The sequence below is a fragment of the Gopherus evgoodei genome, chromosome 11 (assembly GCF_007399415.2).
Source record: "Gopherus evgoodei ecotype Sinaloan lineage chromosome 11, rGopEvg1_v1.p, whole genome shotgun sequence".
Taxonomy (NCBI): domain Eukaryota; kingdom Metazoa; phylum Chordata; order Testudines; family Testudinidae; genus Gopherus; species Gopherus evgoodei.
In genome coordinates this window covers 61030043-61056231 of record NC_044332.1, presented here as the reverse complement: position 1 = coordinate 61056231, position 26189 = coordinate 61030043, and the positions used below count along the sequence as shown (strand labels likewise).

General features: G+C 42.3%; 1 protein-coding gene across 5 annotated transcripts in view; it reads left to right on the top strand.

The window, feature by feature from the left end:
- Nucleotides 1-3930: 3930 nt before the first annotated feature.
- Nucleotides 3931-26189, top strand: part of HNMT (histamine N-methyltransferase) — a 73967-nt gene continuing 51708 nt past the window's right edge. For 3 of the 5 annotated variants that reach the window (XM_030580705.1, XM_030580704.1, XM_030580701.1), the window contains exons 1-8: nucleotides 3937-4014; nucleotides 6009-6110; nucleotides 7698-7825; nucleotides 8943-9088; nucleotides 11583-11635; nucleotides 17200-17307; nucleotides 21772-21902; nucleotides 23850-23943. In XM_030580705.1, the coding sequence (XP_030436565.1) occupies nucleotides 8952-9088; nucleotides 11583-11635; nucleotides 17200-17307; nucleotides 21772-21902; nucleotides 23850-23943 (523 nt within the window). In that variant the 5' untranslated portion in view covers nucleotides 3937-4014; nucleotides 6009-6110; nucleotides 7698-7825; nucleotides 8943-8951. Of the gene's footprint in view, nucleotides 4015-6008; nucleotides 6111-7697; nucleotides 7826-8878; nucleotides 9089-11582; nucleotides 11636-17199; nucleotides 17308-21771; nucleotides 21903-23849; nucleotides 23944-26189 lie in introns of all 5 variants that reach the window. The other 2 variants (XM_030580703.1, XM_030580702.1) reach the window with 2 other exon arrangements.

Below are 26189 nucleotides of genomic sequence, written 5' to 3'. Positions count from 1 at the left end.
CATTTTGTAATGGAAAGAGTTTTTTCAGGCTTGCATATTTTAAATGTGTCTGAGAGGTTTTTAATTAATCTTCTTAAAATAATTTACCTTGCAGTAGAGAAAACATGGAAAATTTAAGCTGAAAAGACAAATGTTTTATACTTATGAACACTTGAACAAAAGGGTGATAGATTGGGTGCATTTTTTACAGCATTGTCTACTCTAAATCACTTAGAAGCCTAATGTCAATGATACTTGTGACTTAGGCACTTTGAAAATGTTACCTACTGTTTATAACCTTAACCAGCACATGGCATAACACTGGAAAGAAATGCTAGAATGTAACCATTACTACAATAGATTTTATATAAGCAAAAGGTAAGCAATGTTGCACGAGACCATGAGTCCACACCACAAATACCACAGCAAACTGCTTTTAAATTTCCCTGGGGCAACATTTCTCATATTATTACTGGCAGGTTTCTTCTGTTTTTTCATCTGACCTTTTATTAGCACACTGCTAGATGGCTACAGCTAACTGCACCTGCTGTGGTAGTGGTTTCTGTGTGCAATGCCATGTCTATCTTGGGAGACAACATGCATAAACTAGGTTGAGGGAGTGAGGGGAATGGATTGGACAGTGTGTGTACAGATTTGGAATTGTATGTGAACCAGCGACCATGCTGTGTCCCTAGTGAGTTCATTCAATTATTTAAAAACACACCCACGCACATCTGGGGACTTTGGAAATTGTTAAGTGGCAACTATTTTCATTAAAAGGAAAGATGGTGCTGGACTGGGTTTGGATCTTCATTTAAAAAACCCCATTTCCCTCCGCCCTTCACCCCCCCCAAAGTGTAGCTGTTCAGATCTGAGTTCAGACTGGGGGGGGGTAGATGGAGGGGGAATGGGGGAGCAGAGCTATGTCAGGTCCTAGCTTAAGTCCCAATTTCATGATCACCACCTCCTACTGAAGTTCTGGACTGTTCAGATTTGGGGGGTTGACTTGGGTCACTTCCAAATAAATCCATACAAAAATAAAAAGGGGGAGGTTCAACAATATGCCCTGAGTAAAGATGTTGAACCTTTGCATTTGTGATGATTTGGGGGCTCTGTCTGTACCACTTCTGAATTGTGGATGATTTTATGAAATTCCTGTGTCATGGAAGGCCTCGGTGGATGCCCCATGAATTAGCGGTGTTGTGTCATGTCTCTGCCAGGCCAGAAAGAGATGATGATGAGTGATTCCCCAACACTCAATGATTGTCTAGTCAAAGTAAAAATCTTGAGGCAATGAGTTGGCTTTAGCTAAGAGAAGACAACTCCTCCTCTCATCTGGAGGGGTTTGGGAGCAGTGGAAAGGTACCAAAAGGCAGAACAAAAGAAGCAGGTGACCCCTAGGATGAATCTTTAAAGGGATTTGTGAGGGAAAGTGGATGGATACAGGGAAAAGTGGATGGGGCTGGAGACCCACTTTGCATCAGATTAAGATGATGGGAGCTGCTTCAGGGGCAAGGTAGGCAATGGCATGGTGGGCCCTGCCTGCCTGAAAAAAGGAGAGATTGGTCCCCAAGAGATGAATGGACTATAAGGTGGATAGCAAGCTAGCTAGATCATCGGACTACAGGTAGTGATCAATGGCTCCATGTCTAGTTGGCAGCTGATATCAAGTGGAGTTCCCCAAGGGTCAGTCTTGAGGCCAGTTTTGCTCAATATCTTCATTAATGCTCGGAGGATGGTGTAGACTGCACGGTCAGCAAAGTTTGCAGATGACACTAAACTGGGAGGAGTGGTAGATATACTGGAGGGTAGGGATAGGATACAGCAGGACCTAGACAAATTAGAGGTTCAACAAGGACAAGTGCAGAGTCCTGCACTTAGGACAGAAGAATCCCATGCACTGCTACAGACTAGGGATCGAGTGACTAGTCAGCAGTTCTGCAGAAAAGGACCTAGGGATTATGGTAGATGAGAAGCTGGATATGAGTCAACAGTGTGCCCTTGTTGCCAAGAAGGCTAACAGCATTTTGGGCTGTATAAGTAGGGGCATTGCCAGCAGATCGAGGGACGTGATCATTCTCCTCTATGTGGCATTGGTGAGGCCTCATCTGGAGCACTATGTCCAGTTTTGGGCCCTACACTACAAGAAGGATGTGAAAAAATTGGAAAGAGTACAGCAGAGGGCAACAAAAATGATTAGGGGCTGGAGCACATGACTTATGAGGAGAGGCTGAGGGAACTGGGATTGTTTAGTCTGCAGAAGAGAAGGGTGAGGGGGGATCTGATAGCTGTTTTCTACCTGAGAGGGGGTTCCAAAGAGAATGGATCTAGACTGTTCTCGGTGGTACCAGATGACAGAAGAAGGAGTAATGGTCTCAAGTTGCAGTGGAGGAGATTTAGGTTGGATAATAGCCAGGACCGGCGCTAGGGGTTTTAGCACCCTAGGCACACGGCAATTTCGCCGCCCTGCGCCCTGGTCCCGCGGCTCCGGTGGACCTGCTGCAGTCGTGCCTGCGGAGGGTCCGCTGGTCCGCGGCTCCGGTGGAGTTGCGGCAGTGGTGCCTGTGGGAGGTCCACCGGAGCCGCGGGAGCAGCCGACCGTCCACAGGCACGACTGTGGAAGCTCCACCGGAGCCGCGGACCAGCAGACCCTCCGCAGGCACGACTGCGGCAGCTCCACCGGAGCCGCCTGCCGCCTCCTCCAGCAAAATGCCGCCCACCAATAATCCTGGCGCCCTAGGCGATTGTCTAGGCCGCCTAAATGGAAGCGCCAGCCCTGATAATAGCATTCCAGTGCTTCACCACCCTCACTAGGAGGGTGATGAAGCACTGGAATGGGTTAACTAGAGAGGTGATGGAATCTCCTTCCTTAGAGGTTTTTAAGGTCAGGCTTGATGAAGTCCTGGCTGGGATGCTTTAGTTGGGGATGGTCCTGCTTTGAGCAGGGGGTTGGACTAGATGAGCTCCGGAGGTCCCTTCCAAGCTTGATATTCTATGATTCTATGAGAGAGTGACATTGTGTTTAGGATATTGCATTGTTTTCTATATGAGCTGTACTGTTGGTGCTTTATCTGTTACAAGCAATGGCACTAGAATCTGTGCAAAGCCCGCCTACTGGTATAAGTTAAGAATTCAGAATTACCATGTTGTCCCTGAGAGAGGTCAACTGTAAACCAGAAGCTTCACACTTTGGTGGGATATTCTGGAAGAGGGGTGTTTTTATGTACTGGGGAGCCTGAAGAGTCAGTGTTTCTCCCAGGGTGGGTAGGTGGCTGCACAGCAGGTTCCAATGCTCAGAAAAGGGTCTGCACCCTGAGAGGGCCTGGAGACCCTGTTCAGGCCCCAGAAGTATCACAAACCTGGGGACCTGGAGTACAGAGGCTAGGATTCCCCTCACAGCAGTCCTGGCAGGTGGCCAGGAAGGGGCACTTGCTAGGGTCTGTGACAACTGTGTGTAAACAATTGGCAGTGGTTCAAATCCTGACATCCTTATGCAATTTTTGCCAGTACTTATTCAGGCAAATTTGTATAAAAGTGAACAGGAATTTGAGCCTTAAATTAAGGCTCTGAAGATGGAGTCCTAGAAGATGTCAGTAGTTCTCATATAGTTTAACTGCTTAATATTCTGGTGTGCTCAATGTGTATAAGGTTCTTACAGTGATAAAATACTTCATTCTGTTTGAAAAGTAGGTGCAGTCTCTTATTAAAAATACCACTCTTAATTATATTTCTGTTTAAATGGTAAGAATCAAATTCTACAGTTACACTTATAAAAATCTGAACTACTCCAGATTTACAGCAGTGAAACTGAGCAGAATTTGGCCCTCTGTTGTAAACCACCTTATAGATTGTGTTGCTTCATTTTGAGCAGGAATACTAGAATGGCTTTATGCCAAAACCTGATTCTATGGGTGGGGATATAATCTGTCTGTTACAAACAAGCTGTTTTGATTCAGAGTTCATTTCCTGCACATTGTAGCAACACTCAGAGAAACTGAAACGAGCTGGCCCTCTTAAGGCACAGGCTTTATTCACGTAAGTACAAATGCTTTCAGGAGAAGCACAGGCTTCAAGGTATTTTTCACTGAAGTTCTCAAAAAGGAAGGATAATGTCATCCATATTTTGGTAGCATTCAGCAATAAGAAATAATCCTGTAGCAATAGATGCTTTCCTGTTGCAACCAGTTTACAATTGCTTGAGGAGTGCTCACTTTGCTTTCTGATTTAATTTGAAGAGTTTGAAAGGTTTTGCTGTATGGTTCAGAGAGGGTCTAATTCACATCCGTTCAAATCAGGAGTAACGTCAATTACGCTAGTGTAAGATCAGACTCAAGCCTACAATTTACAAAACCAAACATGTCCAGGATAATTTTTGATTATCAGTTAGGGGAATTTGTCCAAATGAGCATAACTATCAGTGGTTTGTTTGTAGAATTAATTTCCTCCTCCTCTTTCCCCACTTCTAAGCTAACTGATTGCAAGCCAAATCGCAATCAATCAATCAATCAATAAAATGAACAAAATAAATTCCTTAAACTGTATCTAACGTGAAATGAATTTATTCTGTTCTTATCACTGTAGTTGTACAAAATAAACATGCAAATTAAATCACAGCAACTACTGTAGTTATTATACAAATAAAAAACCTTGACTATCACAATCTTAAACTGTAAAAAGACTAACAACTGTAGAATATTTTTAGAAGATTGAAGGTTGTAAAATGTTTTAATACCAAATGGTATGAGCCTGCGTTATTCCATCTACACTAAAGAATAAGTTGGTGGACTGAGCAAAGGAATGTGTCAACATGGAATGTACCATTCTTTCTTATGGGTGGTGCACAGTGTGTTTCATAACCGCTGTGGACGTTCAAATATTACTTTGCTTTCTTACTAACCTGTACAACTCTGGCAACATTTTAATTTGTCTATTTTGAAATCTCCCCTAGCTCTCTGATTTTGTTGGAGGATTTCAATGCTGAGCATCTAAGAAAGAAAACAATTTTCAGTGAAACCGATCCATATGCATGTCTGAATGTCTGGAGATGTGGCAGCCTGAACAGTTTCCTAGTTCCTAATGCATAACTGCTTTTTATTCTGTGTTTATTCATTGCAAATTTCACTTGAGTGCACCAAATACATACTGAATTGTTGGCCTGAGGACTGGTAATTCATGTAATGGAGTCAATTTAGCTGCAATTTGTTAGTCTGTCTTTCTAATGCATAGGCAAGATTACTGCTCTTATCTAACAAAAACAGAGTCATTAAAACAATCCCCAGCAACAACGAGACTAGGTGCGTCACAGCTACTTGAGCCCATGTAGTTTACTATGTGAGGGCCAGATTTTGGAGCACCTATTTACATTGGTGACCCCTTAATTACATGATCAGACGTTTTATTTTCCCTGAGATTGCTTGCCTGAGTAAGTGCTTATCAGGATGAGTAAGAGCTCCATAATATTGCCCTTAATATACTTATTTAACATTTTTCTTGGAGTGCTTTTAGGGCATTTGAAAGATTCAAGGGGCATTTCAGATGGATTGAGTCATTTTTCTTGTCTCTAGGTAACTTTCATGAGCAGGGCCAAATTCTGATTGCTTTGACTCAGTTACTTTCAATAGTTGCTGCAGAATTACCCAGGTGTAACTGAGGTCAGACTCTAGCCTACAATACCTTACGCACCTAGGTATACTGAAACTTATAGGGGTTGGTAGAGTTGGCCCAGCACTTACACCACTGACAGAATTGTTACCTGAAATGTAGTTACCCTCCCTTTCCCTATACAGGTGCAATACCATAGTTTCCAAAAATAAGTGTAAAATGCTGTGGTGAATCTAACATAAGTAAATGAATGTGGTCATAGGACAGTAGGAAGGAGAAGTTTCTATGCCAGTTGGGAGGATGGTTTGTCAAGAGTGGGTCAGTGAGGTTAAGGTATCTTGAGGAGCACAGTGGTTGGGTTCTGGTAGCTAGATCATGAAGAGCTGGGACAGTTGTCGGAGGTTTTGTTTTTTGTTTTTTAAATTTAGCTACCAGTCAAGTGGAAATGCAGCAGGAACTGTGTGGGAACCACTGTTTCAGCATGAATAAACAGTGCCCAGAGACTCCCATACCACAGAAGTGAAAATTGGGTAGGTGATCTTGACAATACCTAATTACTTCTAATGGAGGAATGGACCAAGAGCTGTCACGCAGGGTATTAGGCCTGAGAAGTAATAATTTTGTTTTGGACTTCCCCGAAGGCTAAAACTACCCCAGATACTATATTATAATTGTTAATTGAAACTGTTTAAGCCAATGAGCCTAAGATATTTGGGATCTAGAGAATCATCCTTTTGTTTGAGCTGTGTGCCTGAATGCTTATTGGGTGGGACCCACCAGCTTTTAAAGACAAATGGGCCTTGCAATACAAAGACCTTAAATGCTTGTCATGCAGTTGATCTATACCTGGTGTGCCATCAGTCACTGTTTCTGAAAAGGATGCCTGTCCCACAGCACTTCAGGAACCTCACTGGTGCTACCCAATCAGAATAGTGGCTTTTTACAGCTGCTTGGCACTGATGTACATGGATCTCCAGCTGCAAGGCATGGATAATCAGTACCTTTGTTTGTTTTCTCCATGGTTTGCTAGGGACCATAGTGAGTGCTGTTTATGTCTTCACAGTGTAGGGTACTGTCCATTGGGGGCTGAAGTGAGACCACCAAGCCCATTTCACCCCAGTCATTCAACAGCAATAACACATCTAAAAGTATATTGAAGTCACAGGACAGCTCATAGTCTGGAGGAGCTGGCAGATTTGGGGCTACCCAAGAAACTTAATATTTTTTTAAACGAAACCCCACTGTCTGTGACAGTTACTGGTTTACCCATGGAACAACAATTTAGCATTCCAAGAAAAGTCTGGATACTTTTAAAATTTGGCTTCTACTCCCGTTGATGAACTAGAAATATGCACAGAATGAGGCCTGGGAGGGCGACATGGCAAACCCTAAGAAAGAACCTCAAAGAGAGCAATAGGGAGAGAGTTTGCCCCTATTCTAGTGGGGTACCAGGGCTCTGGAGGCATCACAAAGGGCCAGGGACAATTCCCTAGTGCAGACACAGTACAGTGCCACTGTAAGTGTCTATCACACAAATCCCAGCTGGGCATGGTTGGGGGGTTTGTTGATATGCGCCCCCATTCTTGGAACCTATGGAAACCACTCCAACGTTCTCCACCAGGTGCCATATCAATGGGCTGGAAGGAGGAGGGGAGCTATCTTCTCTTGGACAGGCTCAGCAGGATCCTTCCCTGCCAAAATACCCATTGAGCATAGTGGCACAAGTTGCTATAGACATGTAAGCAGCAATAGCGCAGCTTTCCCATCTGTGCTGTGGGATCTTCCTGTGAAAGTTCCAGGGTTGCTCCTGGCCACACAGCTCCTAGAGGAAAGTATAGTGTTGCTCTTCTCTATCATGTGCTGTGGCAACTTTGAGAACAAAATATCTGCTGAACTGCTCATTGAGAGAGTTTTGGGAAATGTACTGGTGCAACACCCTGAAAGGAAGAGGCATCCCAGTTTCACAGCATATGCACTAGCTGAAACTCTTCTACTTTACTCAACAAAGATTTGCCTAAGAATACAAATTCAGTGAACGCCCTGCAGACAGGTGGGCCCAACACACAGAGAAACCCAGCTAAAACTCTGCCTTTTATATTTTTCCCATTTATACTCAGTGGAGGTAACAGAGAAGAGTTGGAGCCCGTGGGCTGCTATAGTGGTTGCACAGCAACCCAAGTCCAGGAAATACGGCACTGTAGCTCTACTCAGCTGACTGCTCTCATTCCAGAGCTCGTCGGAAAAGGTAGGTAACTGCTTTGACTCTATTTAACCATTCCTTTTGTGGGGAGTTCAGCTCAGGGGATTGGAGAGGGGTTTAAACAACATTTAGGCAAATGACGCCACACAGGGATAATTGAGCAAAGAACTTCTAGCCAGCTGGGAAAAATGAGTCCAGCATCTATTCGGTTCTGTTTGCTCACAGGCATAACGTATTCATACAGTGTATTTTGCCACAATATTCCCCACCATACACAGTAGCAGAAGAGGAGAGAGAAAGCAGCGTTTGTTGGTTAGAGCACAGGACTAAGGTTGAGCATTCTAGATTCAATTCCTAGCTTTTCCACTGACTCTCTCTGTGACTTTGCCATGTCACTTACTCCACTTTCTATGTGCCTCCATTTGTCCATCTATAAAATGGGGTTAAAACTATTGCTCTACTAGTAACTCAAATGACTTTTGTGAGACTTAACTAAGTAATGCTGGTGAAGCACTTTAATCTTCTTGGATGAAAGGTTCTTCATAAATAAAATATTGTTTATTAGACTGTTATAGTTTTCAACAACCTATCTACAAAAATACCACTACTCAGAGTCTTCTATAAAAATACCAAATGGCAGAAAGCAAGAAATAACAATTCCTAGCTTCTCTGGGAGTTTATACCTAGCTTCCTTCCAATCCCCACATTCAAGTGCTACTATTTAGATACCTTCCCTCCCCTGTAAATAACCTGTTTAGATTTTAATTGAATCCTACCCCACTGCTGTGATAAAATGGTGACATCTTGTCAGTGGAGATTATATATGATTTGTAACTGTTACTCAGACCTGAACTAGGGCTTTTATTGTAGCATAATGTCATGCACTTTATAAGGGAAGCTCCTTCCACAGCTCTGTTTCTAATCTAAAGCAACAGGCCAAGGTCTCAGAACAAAGTCCAGCAATAATGTAACTATGCCAATTATACAAGCACATTGTCAGTGTTCAGACCAGACACAGCACTGGCATGACATTCTGAACCAGTCTGAGACATCGGGGAACGTATAACTGGAGTCTGTGTGTGTTTGATTCATTACTAGGGCTGAAGAAAGAGTTAAAGCAGGGAGGAAAAAGCTTACTCCATTCTTTTGTGTATTCCATAAGAAACCAAACATGGCATCTTCTATGAGGAGCTTGCCCTCAGACCACAGCCGATATCTCGAATCTTTTCGTCTGTTCCTTGAGAATTCGACAGAGCACCAATGCATGCTGGAATTCATTGAGAAGAAGCTGCCGGGCATAATATCGAGGTAACAGAGTCAGATGTTTTATCAAAAGGACAAACCCTTGATACAGTTCTGTACAAGTGATTAATGTATGCTTCTGAGTGCAGGAGCCTGGGCTTGCAAGGGCTGCCTGAGAGTTATAGATTGCTTATTTTTCCCCCTCTCCCTCCTCTGTAGATCTTTGATAGTGCTTTAGTTAGAGATTTTATTTAGACACTCCACTAAGGCCTTTTTTTGTGATGAGGTCTGACTAGCAGGAAATAAATAGATCTAATTGTTTCCTTGTATGCAAATATAACTTAGATTTAATAAACACTAATGTATGAAAAATATATTAACAAACTGCATAGGATTTTAATAATTTTATTTAAGGCTTTTATATTTAAAAAAAAACAGATAGCATTTTAACTGAAATTAAAGATTCTCTCTGGCTTTCACACAATGTATTTACTAATCAAATAAGCTTACGGACAACCTTCCCTTGAAGACCTGGTTAAAATCCTGGATCCATGGAAATCAATGAGAGCAGGATTTCACCCTGGGTTTCTGTTCCCAACTCAGCCAACGCCTTGTAATGGGATCTTGAGCAAGTTACCTAACCTTTCTTAGTGCTTCAATTTCCTCATCTGTAAAATATAAATACTTTTGCAAAGTACTTAAAAAAAGCTAAAAGTGCTTGTATAATATACATGCAAAATACAGCCGGTTGAAATTTTCCAACAGAACAGTTTTCAGTTCTGTTGAATCAGCATTTTCCAGTGGAAATGTTCCATGAGAACGTGTTGATTCCATCAACTTTCCTGCTAGCCTGTCTGGCTCCCTGGGATCCCTGGCTCCTCAGCTCCATGGCTATCTGCTTGTCACAGGGGGCTACCTACGCTTGCCAGCAGGCTGGCTTCCCAGCTGCTCAAGCAGGGAAAGGAGCTGGACAGCCCAGCCACCCACACAGCAGGCAGCTGGCAAGTCCAGGAAGTGTGAACGTTTTATTGTTTCTGAAACAATTATTTTGGAATTTCAGTCTCAGGAACAATTTAGTTTTCATCCTGATTTAGGAAATCTCATTTTCAAAAACTCAAAATTTATCACAGGATGGAAGTTCTGTTTCCCAGCCAGGCCCTGATTCTCAAAACCCATTCTCCCACAGACAGAGGGAATTGCAGGGCTCGTGCTTCAGAATCCATTTCTAGTTGTGTGTAAGCCCTCTGGCCTGTAGCCTAGAGAGAGGGGAGTGCTGTGGTGATGGTTCTCGGGGTACCCAGGGCTGTGATTCACCTTCTTACCCCCTGCCTTCTGTGGTTGGGAGTCCTTGCCTGTGCTGAGCTCAGCGACAGCTTTCCAACACTGCCAACTTTCTAGCCATTCAAGTGCTCTCTTCTGGGCTGTGCCTGTAATATCCAGCCCCATCACTGGTTACTCACATAAATACTTGGTCTGCTGTCCCCATGAATCATGTACACACCAGGCTGTAAGTTTCAGCTCTGGTCCAGCATTTCTGACACCACAGCAGTTAGGTATATCTGTAGTGTAGACATGAATAACTTTATTATCAAAAATTCAAGTGATAATGAGTAAAGTATTAGAAACAAATGGTTACATGTAAGACAATCATAACAGGCTAAACTCCTGTTAAAGACATTCTCTCACCCAGAGTCTTTTGCAGCTTTACAATGAAGGTTAGCTGAGATCCGGTTTTCATGAATGAATACACTGCCTGTTTACTTCCAGGACAAGAAGGTGTCTTCTTTGCCTTCTATTTATACTGCCAAGTTTAATGTCTGCCCTCCTGTGGCTTGTTTTTCTTGTGTGCTGCTTCCCTGCTTACTTCACATCTCTTTGGCTTTGTATATAAGCGGGCATCCATCGAGTTTCTTAACATGTATAATTTACATACTGACAGAAGGAGAGGTGAATGAACATCTCTTATCTGACAGCCTGTTTTTTCACCTCGATACAGAATCGAAGAACATATTTTCAGTGTGTATGTATACATACGTAACTCCTTACATAGTATCCACACATACATTTGGCAACGATGATAATGACCAGTGTGACCCAGCTTTCATTTAAGACCTCACTGACACTCTTCATTGAACCAGAATGTACCTGTCAGGCTCAAGATATTCCTATTACTCCCTTACCAGGTGCCAATATAGGGTTCTTTGGTCACACCTCCCCTCTTACAATGCAGAAGGATCAGCCACAACCCTCTAAAAAGAGGTAAAATCCTGATCCCACTGAAGTCAATGCGAGTTTTGCCATTGATTTTAACAGAGAAAGGATTTAACCCCAGTCATTAATGATCTTCTCCTAGCTAAAGTCAAGATGTGCTGCTTTATTAGTCTAGATCTCTTGGCTGCATTTACCACAGCAGATCAGTCTCTGCTCTGCCTTCTTTTCTCTTGGCATCTCTGACTCTGGCTGTGAGTGTGTTTCTTCTAAGGCTGTTAAAACTTTGCACTAATGAAAAGAATCTATTAACTATCTAGCCTAAAATATGCAAACCTATTTTTGTTTTCAGCATTGGAAATGGCAAGTCTGCAATCAATATTCTAAGTGTAGGTGGTGGTTCAGGTACAGTAAAGCCTTGAAGCTTTGTATATATTTATTTTTTCCTGTGGGACTATTGGATGGCAAATCACAGATGAGAATCAACATCACAATAGGTGGGTCGATGCACCATTCCTTGAAAAAAATGGGTTCAAATCCAAACTTGGGTCACTGGTAGAAACAAGGTTTCTGGTGATATTGGCCGAGGTCCACCAACCAAAAGCATCACACAGCTGCAAATCTGTACTCAGAATAACTCCAAGGGAATAGCAGAGCAAATTTACAGGCTTATTTGAGTTACCTTCATAAAATAATCTATAGCAACTGGCTCAAAAACTAACCTATTCCATGTTACTACTTAGAGACCTGTTCCTGCTCACCCTTAGTTGCTTGAATAATAGTTTGTCCGTTTGAGGGACTGGGAAATCCACTGCAGCCCAACATGTATCTTCACAAACCCACCACCTTCATTTTCACATAGCAGGAGTCCTGCAGAGATTCTGTGAGGCTGGGGCGTGAAAGGGGATTATGTTGCAGTTGACGTATTCTCCCTACCCCCCAAATTCAGAGGGCCTGAGCTCATTACTCAGTGCTGTGTAAGGCAGAACTCCTGCTGATTGCCTGAGTAAGGAATGAATACAAAGCAAGCAAATCTTTGGGATTTAGCCCCGTGCCTGCCATACACATCTACAGATCTCGCAGGTACGGATTATTATCTTTAGATAAGAAGAGAAGGGGAAAGGAAATCAAAGAAAAGGGAAGGAAACATTCTGTAAATTCTCTTAATCTTCTATATCCCATCCACCATGCTGCACACAATGGGGGACACAATGCTGGGTCCTAGTATGTGTGTCCGTCCCAGGTATGTATGTACAAACAGGGTATGAGGAACCGCCTCCTGCCCCCTTGTGTACCCCTCACAAGAAATCTCTCCCCGAGCTCCCTCTGTGGCACTATCCTCTAATCAGGATTGTACCTAGCTGGCTCAAGTTAGCCCAAAGTGTTCACACCCAAAAACCAGTTCACATGGCTGTCCTATCTCCCTTCATTTTTCATCTTGCCAAGCTCATAAAATCCCTTGAACCTTCACATAAATCAGTCTCTCCTGTAACTTGTTCAGTTTTACTGTACTTCTGTACACTACCTACGCAGAACTGATACCTTCTGGATCTTTAGGTGCCAAGGATGGAGCAGGTCATGAATAAAGTTTAAAAAAAAACCACAAACCTATTTCCTTCCTGGTACATAAAGGCCTCTGCATATGAACCTTAAAATCTCTAGCTTTCTTTGTTCCTGCTGTCACATTACATTACAAGTTCATCTGAATAATCTCTGACCATGCTCACCACAAAGGCCTCTTATAGAAATTACTGGTTCCCAAGAATTCCTATGCTTTAGATAGTTATATAACGTTATCAAACATGCATCTCTGAATCCCCATTTGCTGATGGGATGTGCAGGAGACAGATACTTTCAGCTTGGTCACACAAGGTTTTTTCCCCCCTAACATTTCCCACTATTGTGCCCCCAGTTCTGGTCCACTGGTGATAGTGATGTTAGGGTAGACAAGGTATTGGTAGCCACCATCTTTTCAGCCACTGTGGTGTCTGGGTGCTGCTGAAAACCTGAAGGGAAATATGCAGATAAATAAGGGAGTGGCCTCCCTACCTGATATGCACAGCCTTTCCAAAGGGATAATTTTTTAGGAAGGCACTATAAGTCTCCCCACTTAATACTGATGTCCCTTAGTTCTAGTCTGCTCATTAAACTCTATTAGATCAACAAGTTGAAAGTAACCCTTAATGTAATTTAAATGCTTTAGTCATGTCATCTCTGAAGACTAATCTCATTTTTTTCAATCTTTCCTTACACATAAGAATAGCCATGTGTAAACGCCGAGTAATTAGTTATAACCTTGACAGTGAGACAGAGTAGAGAGATTTATTTCTAAACAAGGGGGATCATTTTATGCCAAAAAAGTGTTGTTTCTCACAGGATCATTTGAGTCAGTTAGTGGGGTGTTTAACTGTCTAATCGGAGAGAATAAAGTGGCAATTGCTCATTTTGCCATAATTGAGAAGCTGGATTCTCATTGGCTCTGAGAGTGGACTGAAGTCATATGCTGCACTCAGGACAGCTCATTTGCTCAACTACCATTATACTTTAAACTGTTTTCGGATTTGCTGAGGTTTCTCCCCCCACCTGAGTGTTTGTGAATCAATAAAGAAGGTTCAGCGGTTCGTTATTTTAATGGGTTCACACCAGTTTCATGTAGCCTCAGGCCCATATTGAGGCCAGTATGATGCTGTAAAACCCTGTGAGAGCTCAGTAAAGATTGTTCTTCCTGGGGTCTCCTCCCTTTCTGGGCCCTCCAGCATGCAGGGAACATGATTGTTGCTGGTCCTTGGTGCAGAGAGCACAGGTGGATGGATGGCTCCATGCACTCATCCTGCTTCTCTCATCCCTAGTGCACCCACACTAAGGCCAGGCATGATCTGGCCATTCAATGTAGCTGTTTGGGCCCATTATACCAGAAGATGGAGAGAGTCTGCTGTTGACTACAGCTTGTGCCTTATTAAGTTTCCACTTCAGTGCACAGCATCCTAATGTTGCTGTACCTGTAAAAACCATAAAAGGCATCAACTGTGCTGTAAACTATCCCTTTATTTAAAATTTTTAATTAGAAACTTGATGGTGAACATAGTGATAGCCTTTAAAAGGTAATTGTATTAGAGAGTTTAAATACTTCCAATAGCCTAATTGCCAAATTGTTGATAATGCAAGCTGCCGCATATTTGATTATAAAATGCCTCAGGACACCTGTTTGCATATAAAAGAACTAACTGAAGTTAATTAAGGTTGTAGATTAAGTCATGAGTCAAAGTTTTTTTGTTTCAAAATAACGTAGGGGTGGTGTGGCCATGAAGAGTAGAAATTTCCATCAACATATGGAAATGGGAAATTCAGATTTTATTTTACTGAGACTGGCACAGCCTTTCCAAAGGGATAATTTTTTTTACAGAAGGTTGATACAGAAGATGAACTCTGTAGTAGTTAGTTAACAATTCCATGTTCCCAGATTTTCCCACAGCAGACTGTGAACAAATTAATTTGCTCTGATTTTCAATAAAAAGCAATTTTGTGGTGATAGCAAAACCACAGCTATTTGTTACTTCTGAAATTCAATTTCCCTCTTTTGAAAGAACATGCTTACACAAATGCCATGTAAACATTTGTTTTTAAAAATATACTTAGCTCTGAAAAGATTAAACCATGTTTTTATGTACCTTTAACAGGGCCTTATTCACACACAAATAGTGCAAGACTTGAACCCTTTGACTGTAGTGTGAAGTTAAAAACTGTAGTAGCATGTAGCAGAGCGCTGCAGGGCCCCCATGGTTCCTGCCTCTGCCAAGTCTACAAAGTCACTCTGAGACCCTGGGTTTAGTAACCACTGGTGCAGTTTATTCACAGGCCTGTTCCCACCACTGTTTCACAGTTGGCCCTTCACCATCTGCAGGCAGGCAGGAGGGAGGGAGCGGAGAATGACCTCCCTGCTTCCACTCCCTGCTTTTTCCCTTTCTTTCTGCTTTCCGCCCTTCCCCCCCCCCGCCCTGAGGCTTTTGTACAGCCCCAGGCTAATCAGGCAGCAGCTGTCTTTGCTTACCCAATTAGGGCCAGGTTATCTCCAGCCATCTCTAATTTATCCCCCTAAATAGGAGCTGGCATGACAGAGGGCTGAATTGGAAACCCTTTGCCCAGCATCCTGTCACATGACATATAGTAGGTCTAGAAGCAAGGCATGGACCTCTTCATGTCTGCACTGGTATGACAAGAAGAAGGGATGGTCCAGTGGTTAGGTCATTAGCCTGGGACACAGGTGACCTGAATTTAATTTCCTATTCTTTTGCCAACTTCCTGTGTTACCTTTGGCAACTCTGTTCCTCAGAGCCCCATCTGTAAAATGGGCATAATAGTACTTCCCTACCTCACATGGGTGTTGTGAGGCTAGATAAAGTGAAGAGTGTAAGGTGCTTAGATAATGAGAGTCATAAGTACCATGTGTACCAAAAAAAGTCACATTAAACCAAGCTGGTGGGGAGAGAGAGAGGAAGGAATGAGCATGTGGAAAGTTGCCTGCTTGCCTCCAGGAAGGTGAGCCAGCCACTCTCAAACACATCTGTATCTCTTCAACTTACCAAATTCACCCCAGTTAGCCAGTTTTGCCTAAGTACATTAATGCTGCTTGACTCCACCTACTCAGTTGGACGTCCATTCCAACTATTCACCATCCCTTCATAAATTCTTCTTGCATATGCTCTCTGCGATCTTAAATCTCTGTCCCATAGTTCTACTCTGACTGAATGTCAAACATTTTACACTTTAACATCGTTTAAATACTTCAATCTTGTCACCTTTCATGACTAAATCCAGCTGCTCCTTGTAAATAAGACCCTCTATTTAATTTTTCATTTTAGTTGCCCTCTGTTTTCACTCTCTCTACCTTAACTGAATGTTTAGACAAATAAGGTGACCAACACTGAACACCAAAACTATGCAGCCAGTGCAGTCCAAACAATGCCTTTATAAAGCATTACAGCACAGTGTCCTTGGCATCCTTCGTCATACAAATGAACGTCTTATTTGCTTGCTTTACTGATGCTGCATATTGGACTAGGAATTTAAATGTTGGCCTATTAATACACTCATCAATAAAATCACTGCAGCTGCTTTGAATGATCCCTTGTGTACTGAGAAAAAGCAGCCAGTAGTGTTATATTTGCTTAATGCTGTATACACAGACACACAGTATTGAGCTTAATCAGTCACAGAAAGAGCAAAGCACTTTAAGCACCAAAGGAAAAAATGGAGATTTGCTTCAGTTTTCAAATTAATTTTCCTTTTGTTTCCCTCCTCATGTGTCTCATTAGCCAACAAAGACCTCTAATTCACTCTCAGAAATAAACACAAAAGACTCTCCAAATGGCCTTGTAAAATACAAATGGGGGAATACTGTGATGGCTTAGGGATTTTCTAACAGGACACAGAACTTTTTACCTCTATTCATTGGTTCCACACCTGCCTGGGTTGGTAGAGAGTAGAAATGGGGCAGATGTGCAGTTTGGATCCAGAGCTATACTTTGCCAAAGATCAGGGATGATTGTATCCCTGGTTTTGGTATTGACCGCTCTCTAATAGTTGTTAAAACCAGATGACAGCTATTTAGTGGCATGTATGAAACAAAATAGGAGGTTCAGTCCATTTTTGAGAGGATGTGTACATATCGCTACAGAACATCACATCTGATACCAGTGCTATAGTGTCAGAGAAGTCAGACTCATGAGGCACTGATGGTCTTCTAGGATGGGGTTGAAGAAATTCAGTGAGAGCAATATGTGGAAGACTACACTGCCAATGCCCATGTGATATCTGTCCAGTACATAAATAATGGATTTAATCACCTAGGCAACTGATCTGAGACCTACTTTTTTTTTTTAAGAGGGATTTTGGGAAGGATGATAGCTAGCAGAATCCTCACATTTATACTTGCTCTGATTTTTTAAATCTGTTTCATATTTGTATCCTAGGTGAAATTGACCTTCAGATTCTCTCAAAAATACAGGCTAAATATCCAGGAGTTACCATTAACAATGAGGTGATAGAGCCAAACGATGAACAAATCCTCAGCTACAAAGGTATTTGAACTAGCAAATGCATTTAACAAAGTTGACCACTGACTAATATATCATCTTTATAAGACTTTTTGTTCCAATTTCACCTCAAAAAAGAGGAAAAAGTTACTATCTTCACTTAGGATTAGTAATTTTTCAACTGTACTGCAGACTCCTGCCTTCTTAGCAATGTCCTAGTTCCTTATCCTGCAAAGAGCTCTGCATGGACAAACCTTATAACTACACAGATGCTTCTGCTTATCCCACTCTTAGAGCGATTTTTATGGCACAGTATTTATCAGTATGTACAGTGTTAGGGTGGTCAGATTTTATAAACTAGATAGGGTTCAGTAACTGGATGAGAGAACTATAAGTAAAACCTTGATGTTTTAGGATGTAGTGTTTGTGTTTAAGTGGCGTGGTGCTCTTCCCTCAGATGGTACTGACTCAGTGTCCCAGAATGGCATTGAAGGGCCTGCTTGAGACTGTGTTTAACAAGAATGCCAAGAATTATTTTAAGTGGTATGCAAATATTAACTACTTAATCCTCATAATACTCTAGTGAGTTAAGTATAGTCCTCACAAATTAGGTAACTAAGGCATAGGGGTTAATTAGCTTGCCCAATATACAGACAGCATTAATGTACAAACTGGCATTCAAAAGATCTTTGCTTTCAGTCCTATGCTCAGAGGCCTAGAACATGCCTCTCTACATAAATCAGAGATTCTCACTGATTATTAGGTATGCCAGGACATTTTTCACAAAACAAAGTATGAGTGTTTAGTCTTTGCACTTGGCCAAATTCTCACTGAAGTTTCAACTAAATGTATTCATTTTGATTGCCAATCTTAGCCAGTTATGTACTGTCAAACACCTACTGGGTTCCATCAGTACATGGCTATACATATTCTGGTGATGGGCAAACTGATTTCTACATATAGATTGTACGCTTTTGGAAGCAGGGCCTGTGGCCAGCCTTGCTCCTCATGGGCACAAACCAGTAACAGATCAAAATGTGCAAGTGACTACACAAGGCTGTGGAGAATCACACTCTGCAGCTTCTTTACGGAGAGTGCCTGGAATGTGCTGGGTGCCTTCACACCATAAATAATACACTATTTTCTCTCATCCAAAATGCTAACATTCTAAGTGTATGTCTCATTGCAATTAAAAACCCAGAGCTGGCCTGTGCCAGCTAACTTAGGCTTGTAGGCTTGGGCTGCAGGACTGTATAATTGCAGTGTAGATATTTGGACTTGGGTTGGAGGCCAGACGTTAGGACTCCACGAGGTGGAAAGGTCCCAGAGGTTGGGCTGCAGCCTAAGCCCGAATTGCTACACTGCAATTAAACATCCCCTTAGCCTGAGTCCTATGAGCCAGAGTCAGCCTGCATGGGTTGGCTGCGGGTGTCTAACTGCGATGTAGATATACCCTCAGGCTTAGAGGACACCTTTAAAAATGCAGGATTCTTAACGTGAACGAACTTGGAGAGACAAGGTATGCAATACCTTTTATCATAATGACAATATCATTTATTGGACCATCTTCTATTGGTGAAAGAGACAGACAGATAATCAGGTGACCCAAAGAAGAGCTCTCGGTAAGTGCCAAAAGCTTGTCTCTCTCACCAACAGAAGTCTAATAAAAGATATTACTTCACCCACCTTGTGTCGCTAATATCCTGGGACCAACATGGCTACAACAACACTTCCATACACAAACTTGCACTGTCTGAGATGTTCTGCAGGACATAGGCACCAACTTCTCCTGATGCTGGTGAGTGCTGGACCCCCTCCCGCCCCCGGCCCTGCCCCCTCCCGCCCCTATTCCAACCCCTTCCCCAAAGTCCCTGCCCTAACTCCATCCCCTCCCTGCCCCTATTGGATTCCTTCCCCAAATCCCTGCCCCAGCCCCGCCTCTTTCCACCTCCTCCCCTGAGTGTGCCACATTCCTGCTACTCCCCGCTCCCTCCCAACAGCAAAACTGCTGTTTTGTGCCAGCAAGCGCTGGGAGGAGAAGGGGGGAACACGGCGTGCTCAGGGGAGGAGGTGGAGGTGGAGTGAGGTGAGCTGAGGTGGGGTGGGGTGGGGAGCTTGGCTGCCAGTGGGTGCAGAGCACCCACCAATTTTTCCCTGTGGGTGCTCCAGCCCCAGAGCACCCACGGAGTTGGCACCTATGCTGCAGGAAATCCTAGAGAAATAGCCATTATTTTGTACAGTGACTAAGTTCAAAACCTGGGAAACCTCAAGACGCTTGCAGGAAGCACATCATTTTTTTACTAGCTGCCTCCATCACACAGCTTTCTGCTCATTTTAAAGGTAGCACATAGGACATGTGAGGAGATGAGCACAAAAGGGGGTTCATAGGGAACCGTTAATAAAAAAATTATCTATCTCAGAGCTGAAGTGCAAGCTTCCCTACTAACTTTAGATTGCCCCAGATTTAGACTAGTGACGGTCAAACATCAAAAGTTTTGACAGTTTGCTTTGGTTATGCATCCAATAGTTCTGATCCGCCTCGAAATTCTCACTTGGAACTGTCTGGATTTATGGGATATGCATACCACACAAGACAAGGCTTTCATGAAATCTTTGTGTATTTTGTGACCGCCTCTAATCTCTAGTCAGTTAATTGGCTGTATAATCCTATTTGGGTCATTTTTTTCAGAAAGATAAATAGGAAAAATTAAGTTGTTTCCTTTATTTTAAGAATTCTTAAACTAAAAATTAAATATTAAACTAAATTTCTAACTAAAATTCTGTTGATGTGTAACCATGTCCACAACAAGTATCTACCTAGGTTTTTAGCCCCAATTTCTCATCCTGGAGAATTGGAAATACAATCTGTTTGGCAATTCAGAAGTCAAATTATCAGACTCACCTGTTACTCGTTCTCTGGGAGGAACAAGCTAATCCTCTAAAGTAAGCACATCTGTCCATTACCCTAGATGAGCTTGGGTTTATGCTGTGACTCCAAATAAAGTCTCCACCTAAATTGCAACACCCTCTGAGTTTCCTGGCCAGCAGAACATTGTCTCATATACAGCTATTAAACATTGTGGATCTGATTCTCATTTACATATTAAAGCCCCTTTGTACTGCCAAGATCCTTGTATTTCCAGTTTCAGTTCAAGCCACAAGAACTGTTATCTCTTGTGGTATTTCAGAGCTTCTGAAACCAGGAAGAGGACCCTGGAAGACAGAACTGCCATGCAAATCTGGAATAAACTTGGGAGAGAATGAGTAGAACTTTGCAGAACTGCTAAAGAGAAAGTTTGGGGTTCAGATGAGTTTTTAGGTGAAGACTCCTATTTTATCCAAACCAGTTTGCCTTGTTTGGATTTTGACATAAAGAAATGGCTGTCTGAGGTGGTCAGTGGTCCGATTTTCTTCCTATGTCTCCTCACAAACTGTCTAGCAATTAAATTGAACCAGATTGTACCAGTTATTTGCGATAGTGATATGGACTGCTGCTGATTGATGGCTGAGTTTAGAATAGCAAATTGGATTTGAACTGTGGGCATAGAGGCCAGTGACTGCTTAATGGAAGAGAACAGAGTAACAGCAGCAGCATCCAGAAATGGTAGCCCATCTCCACTAGTAAAGGAAAGGAACATAAACCCTGATGGAGCATTTCTCATCTATTCTGCTGGGATATATCATCATCAAAGCCCTAAGAAGAGAAACACTTTGATTAGCAGTGTTAAAGTGCTGATTTTAACAAAGCATGTTCTTCTGAACAAGTGGTGCACATCTTAGACTGAATTTACCACTGTGATGCTGCTGTTTTTATGCTGATATAACTACTGGAAACAACGTAGTTACACTACCATAAAACTGGGAGTGCAGTGGTGAATCAGGCTCTTGAGTCAAAGTGAGCCCACTCTAAACACACTTCCCTCTTCCTAATATTCAGTCTTTGTAAACACATTAAAACAATGCTGCAAATATTTCTCTTATTACTCTCCTGTAATTAGCATCACTCTAAAATACCCTCCCTTCCTTTCATTCTTCAGTACAAGACCCTGAACAAAAGGCCTGGCTCTGAACACACTTAAAACTTGGAGAAGTTGGGATGAGGATCTTAAACATTGCTTCTTTCTGTAATGGACCAAACTAAAGCTTGGGTCCAAGCACTAGGATTTTGAGGAAGCTGGAGCCAGATGAAGTTCCTAACTTCCAAATTTTTGCTCATTTCTACTGAAAAGTCTCTACAGCGAAGAGTGCCAATGATAAAGGCATCAGATCCCATTTGTACATCATCCCACAAAGACCTGACCAGTCAGTCCCTCACAGAACTGGGCCCATCTTTACTATTTCTCTTCATTTGTTCACATACTATAACATATAGGCTTCATTTTGAATATTCTGTTATTACATTAAAAATGATGCCAACATGTAACTTTTGGCTACATTACAATTCTGAATGGAAATTGTTTCCACATTTGCAAATGGGATAGACTAAACACCATCCTCTCTGTATTTTAGAACGTGTGGCTAAGACACCGAACCTTGAGAACATAAAGTTTACCTGGCATAAGGAGACATCGTCTGAATACGAAAGTCGAATGAATGAGAAAAAAGAGTTTAAGAAATGGGACTTTATTCACATGATTCAGGTAAAAGCTCTGCATAGTAGATATTGTTGAAATCCGTCTCTACCAAGTATGCCTAAGGTCAGTGACCTCGCTATGCACTTTAATGAGAAGAAAGGTAGAGAATTATGAAGAAATAAACTCAACCTACTTAAGTATAAGTGAGCAGCAAAAATGAAAACTGAAGTGTAGCAAGGCAATTTTAGGGTTCAGTAGCCTCATTAACCAGGCTAGGTGGCAGTCAGCAGAGACGTAATTTTTTTTTTAATTTTCCCTCTTTGTGAAATTCTCTTTGTACTTCTAGGTTCACTGAAGTTCTTACAGACAGTGTCTTCACTGTTAAAAATCTGTGTATTTTTTCCCCTCAGAGTAACTAATGCGGGTGAGCTAACCCACGGTAAAAACACAGTGGAGACAAGGCACTGTAGTTTTACCATCAGTTAAACTAGGTGAGGTGAGCACTATATCACCACCTGGGCTTGACCTTGCCTACATTATCTATGCCTTGTCTCCACTGTGGTTTTGCCTTGGAATAGCTCAGCTGTATTAGTTACCCTGAGGTAAAAAAAGTAAAGACAAGGCCCCAGTGAAGACAAAGCCCTAGAATGATTAATGATGTCACAGAAAGACGCGTTTGTGGACCAGACTTTGCCAGAAGGATTTTGGGAAGGGGGCAGAGAAGAATGTTAGCAAACATTATATTATACACTTCTGTGCTGAAATCGCTGCACAGCCTGGTTAAGTGGTGTCATTCAGGAAATGATAGAACCTTAACACCACTTCCCTGGAGTGTGAGCTATTGCACATCGTTTCATTCTAGGGACAACTTTTCTTAAACAGAATACCTGATCCATACTACTTCTATTGCAGTCAAGTGGAGTTTTACTACTGATTTCAATGGGAGCAGGATTGGGTCCAAGGTGTTTTGGCACCTACTTGGTTTTCTAGGCATTAGACAAGTGACAAGGAAAACACAGTCCCTTTAAGTGGTCAGTGCTTCTCTGTTGATGAGAGGGCTAACAGTCTGGTCATAAAAAATGTAAACTCTCCACTTCTGTGATGGAGCTCTCCAGGTGAGCAGAAATCCTAGAGTGCTAATCATGTCTGATCCAGAGGTCAGAGGAATTACACAAAAGTTTTAAGTTTCTTTTTTTTAAAAGGTTTCCAATGCAAACCTGGACAAAAAAATTAGGGCAAGACAGTCACTTGCCCAACACACCCAGGCAAGGTGTAGGAGGGCATAAGACACCCTCTCACGCCTCTGTGCAGGGTACCCATGTTGCTGCAAAGTGTGAGCAGTCACCTCCTCTCATGCAGATGGATGAGAAGTGGGTGGAGCTTATACATTGCCCTCCCCCACAGTGCGTCAGTCCGCAGAGCTGAGCTGGTGCAGAAAAGGAAGTTATCTGCTCCAGGTCAAGGGCTGCTCCAGCTTACTTACTTACTGGAGCAAAGGGGGAATCAGGGACCAAACTGTGGCTCTGAGAAACTACCTGATGCCTCTTACTTAGGGCTTCTAGTAAATCCACTTATATTATTTAGGAGCTGACCCTTAGGGTTGCCAACAGTCTCTTATTACAAGGGACATCCCTTATTTTTTCATCTCTCTACCACAAGAGCAGGAGTTGCTGAAAGCTTCTCCCACGACATAGCTACTGCTGCTCGTGGGGGCTGGAGTAGTTAAGCTGACAGAGCTGTCGCCTAGTCAGCTTTGAGTGGCTACATTAGAGAGCTTACAGAAGTGTAGCTGCATTGGTGCATCTGCCACTCTGTGAGCTCTCTTGTGTAGCTGTAGCCTCAGCTTCCTCTGAGGGCTACCTCCCACTGCTGCTCCCACTATCTGCTCATTTTCTGCCTGCTTTCTGGGTACACACAGACAGACACTGTCAACGCCCCTACATTTGCCATCAATCTCCAAGAAACCTCTCAGGCTTGGAATATTTATTTTACAGTATTTCTTTTCATTTCCAGATGCTCTACTATGTAAAAGATATCCCTGCTACTATTCAATACTTTCACAGTCTGCTGGAAGCTAAGGCTAAGCTCCTTATTATTCTCGTATCAGGTAGGTGATCTTTAGTGGGTTCTTTCCACACACAGTGCAGATCTGAATGTGCACCTATGAAGACTGTATGTGTTCATGTGTGCACACATCTGAGTTCACCATAGGCCAGTTCTCCATTAGCTTAATTTCTGTACTATAGAGCTTAAACTCCTAGTTTAGTGAACTGCCAGCCAACTATTATACGGGGTGTGTGTGTGTGTGTTTTATATACAGTAGATTGTAGGCCTCAAAACCCACAAAATAAAAACAGAACTTTGTGAAATTCACAAGTCAGAATCTTGGCAACTTCGTTTGTAAAAAAAAATTGCTCCCTGACCACACACAATGTCTCTCTTTGCAATACATTCAAAAATACTGCTATAAAAACAACAAGGACAGTGATAAACTCATAATAGACAGACAATGAACCAAACAGGCTTGATCCTGACGCTCTTACTCAAGTAAGTAGTGCCATTGATATCAGTGAAGCTATTCGTGCATTAAAGGTTACAGGATCAGGCACAAAGACTCGTAACTCCTAGACACGTGTGGCATTAACCAAACAGCAGCAATGGTGCCCTGTTGTGCTATACAACAGGTGTTGGTGGACATATGGTCCATTTTACCCTTTAACTGCCCATTTCCTTAATATCATCATTTTGTGGAAAATCTCATCTGCAGAATTAGATTGGCTGTTTCACATCTGATTGAGATACTGTATGATTGATTCAGTAGCGAAATGGAAAAACAGAATAAGTTAGGATTCTACAGTACTGTGACATCAGATGACTATGGATTTATTAGCTTTACCTTGACTGGAGTCTATCATAACCTTCTGGGAAATTTCTCATACAATTATATGGGATTTTTTGATGCTAGGATATAGTAATGTAATTGCTGCTAGGATATGTAAAGATTCACCTATGATTGTTTTGGCAAGGCCCTTAGGCAGCTATATACCTTTGAGGAACTGGGCCTCAGTGCTTAAAGTTTTGTTTTTATTAGATTCAGGAAAATGTGTAATGTATATTTTAAATAATGAAGTTTACCCTTTTTTGTGTTTGAGAAAATTGTGCTTTTTGCAGGCAATTCATGTTTTTTAATCATTTTTGGCCGGTAGCTTGCTAGCAAGCTGTTCAGTGCAAGCATTCCATATTTAAAATTACAATAGTTTACATTAGACACACAGGTGACATGTTGCAGGTCCTTGACTGCATGAGAAAACTCTTAAAATCAGGTTCCTGGTACAAATAGCCAGAAATCTGAATTTGACATTTTTTCTTGATGATTGTTCTGGGATATTCACTTGACTCTCTTGAAGCTACCAGTAAATGTATTCACTGGAATATTCACGGGAGGAAAATGCAAAAAAAAAGGGCATGAATACAGTCAAAAGGAATTTTTACAAATTTGAACTAATGCATAAAATATTTGCAGTCCTCACCCAGTGTTACAGTTTTTGCATGGTGTTTTCCTTCATTGTTCTTCTCTCTGAAAATGCAACTCATAATTCACGATTGCATGAGTCAATCTACATCTACAAGTAGGGCTATTAGAAAACATATGTGAATAGTCATGATTGCTGTGTCTGCAAGCCTGAGTTATGTGTCACAACTTTCCATAGCCCAGCCCTCTCTCCTGAGTCTGAACAAGAGTCTCTCGGGGTATGTTCACACTACAGGATTATTCCGATTTTACATAAACCAGTTTTGTAAAACAAATTGTATAAAGTTGAGTGCACGTGGCCACACAAAGCACAATAATTCGGCAGTGTGCATCCATGTACCGAGGCTAGTGTCGATTTCTGGAGCGTTGCACTGTCGGTAGCTATCCTGTAGCTATCTCATAGTTCCCGCAGTCTCCCCTGCCCATTGGAATTCTGGGTTGAGATCCCAATGCATGATGGTGCAAAAACATGATGGTCGCGGGTGATTCTGGGTAAATGTTGTCACTCATTCCTTCCTCCGTGAAAACAATGGCAGACAATCATTTCATGCCCTTTTTCCCTGGATTGCCCTGGCAGACGCCATAGCATGGCAACCATGGAGCCTGTTTTGCCTTTTGTCACTGTCACCGTATGTGTACTGGATGCTGCTGACAGAGGCGGTACTGCAGTGCTACACAGTAGCATTCCTTTGCCTTTGCAAGGTAGCAGAGACAGTTACCAGTCCTGCTGTACTGTCTGCTATAATATTGTAAATTGGTGATGAGATGACGGTTATCAATCATTCTGTACCGTCTGCTGCTGTCATGGGTGCTCCTGGCTG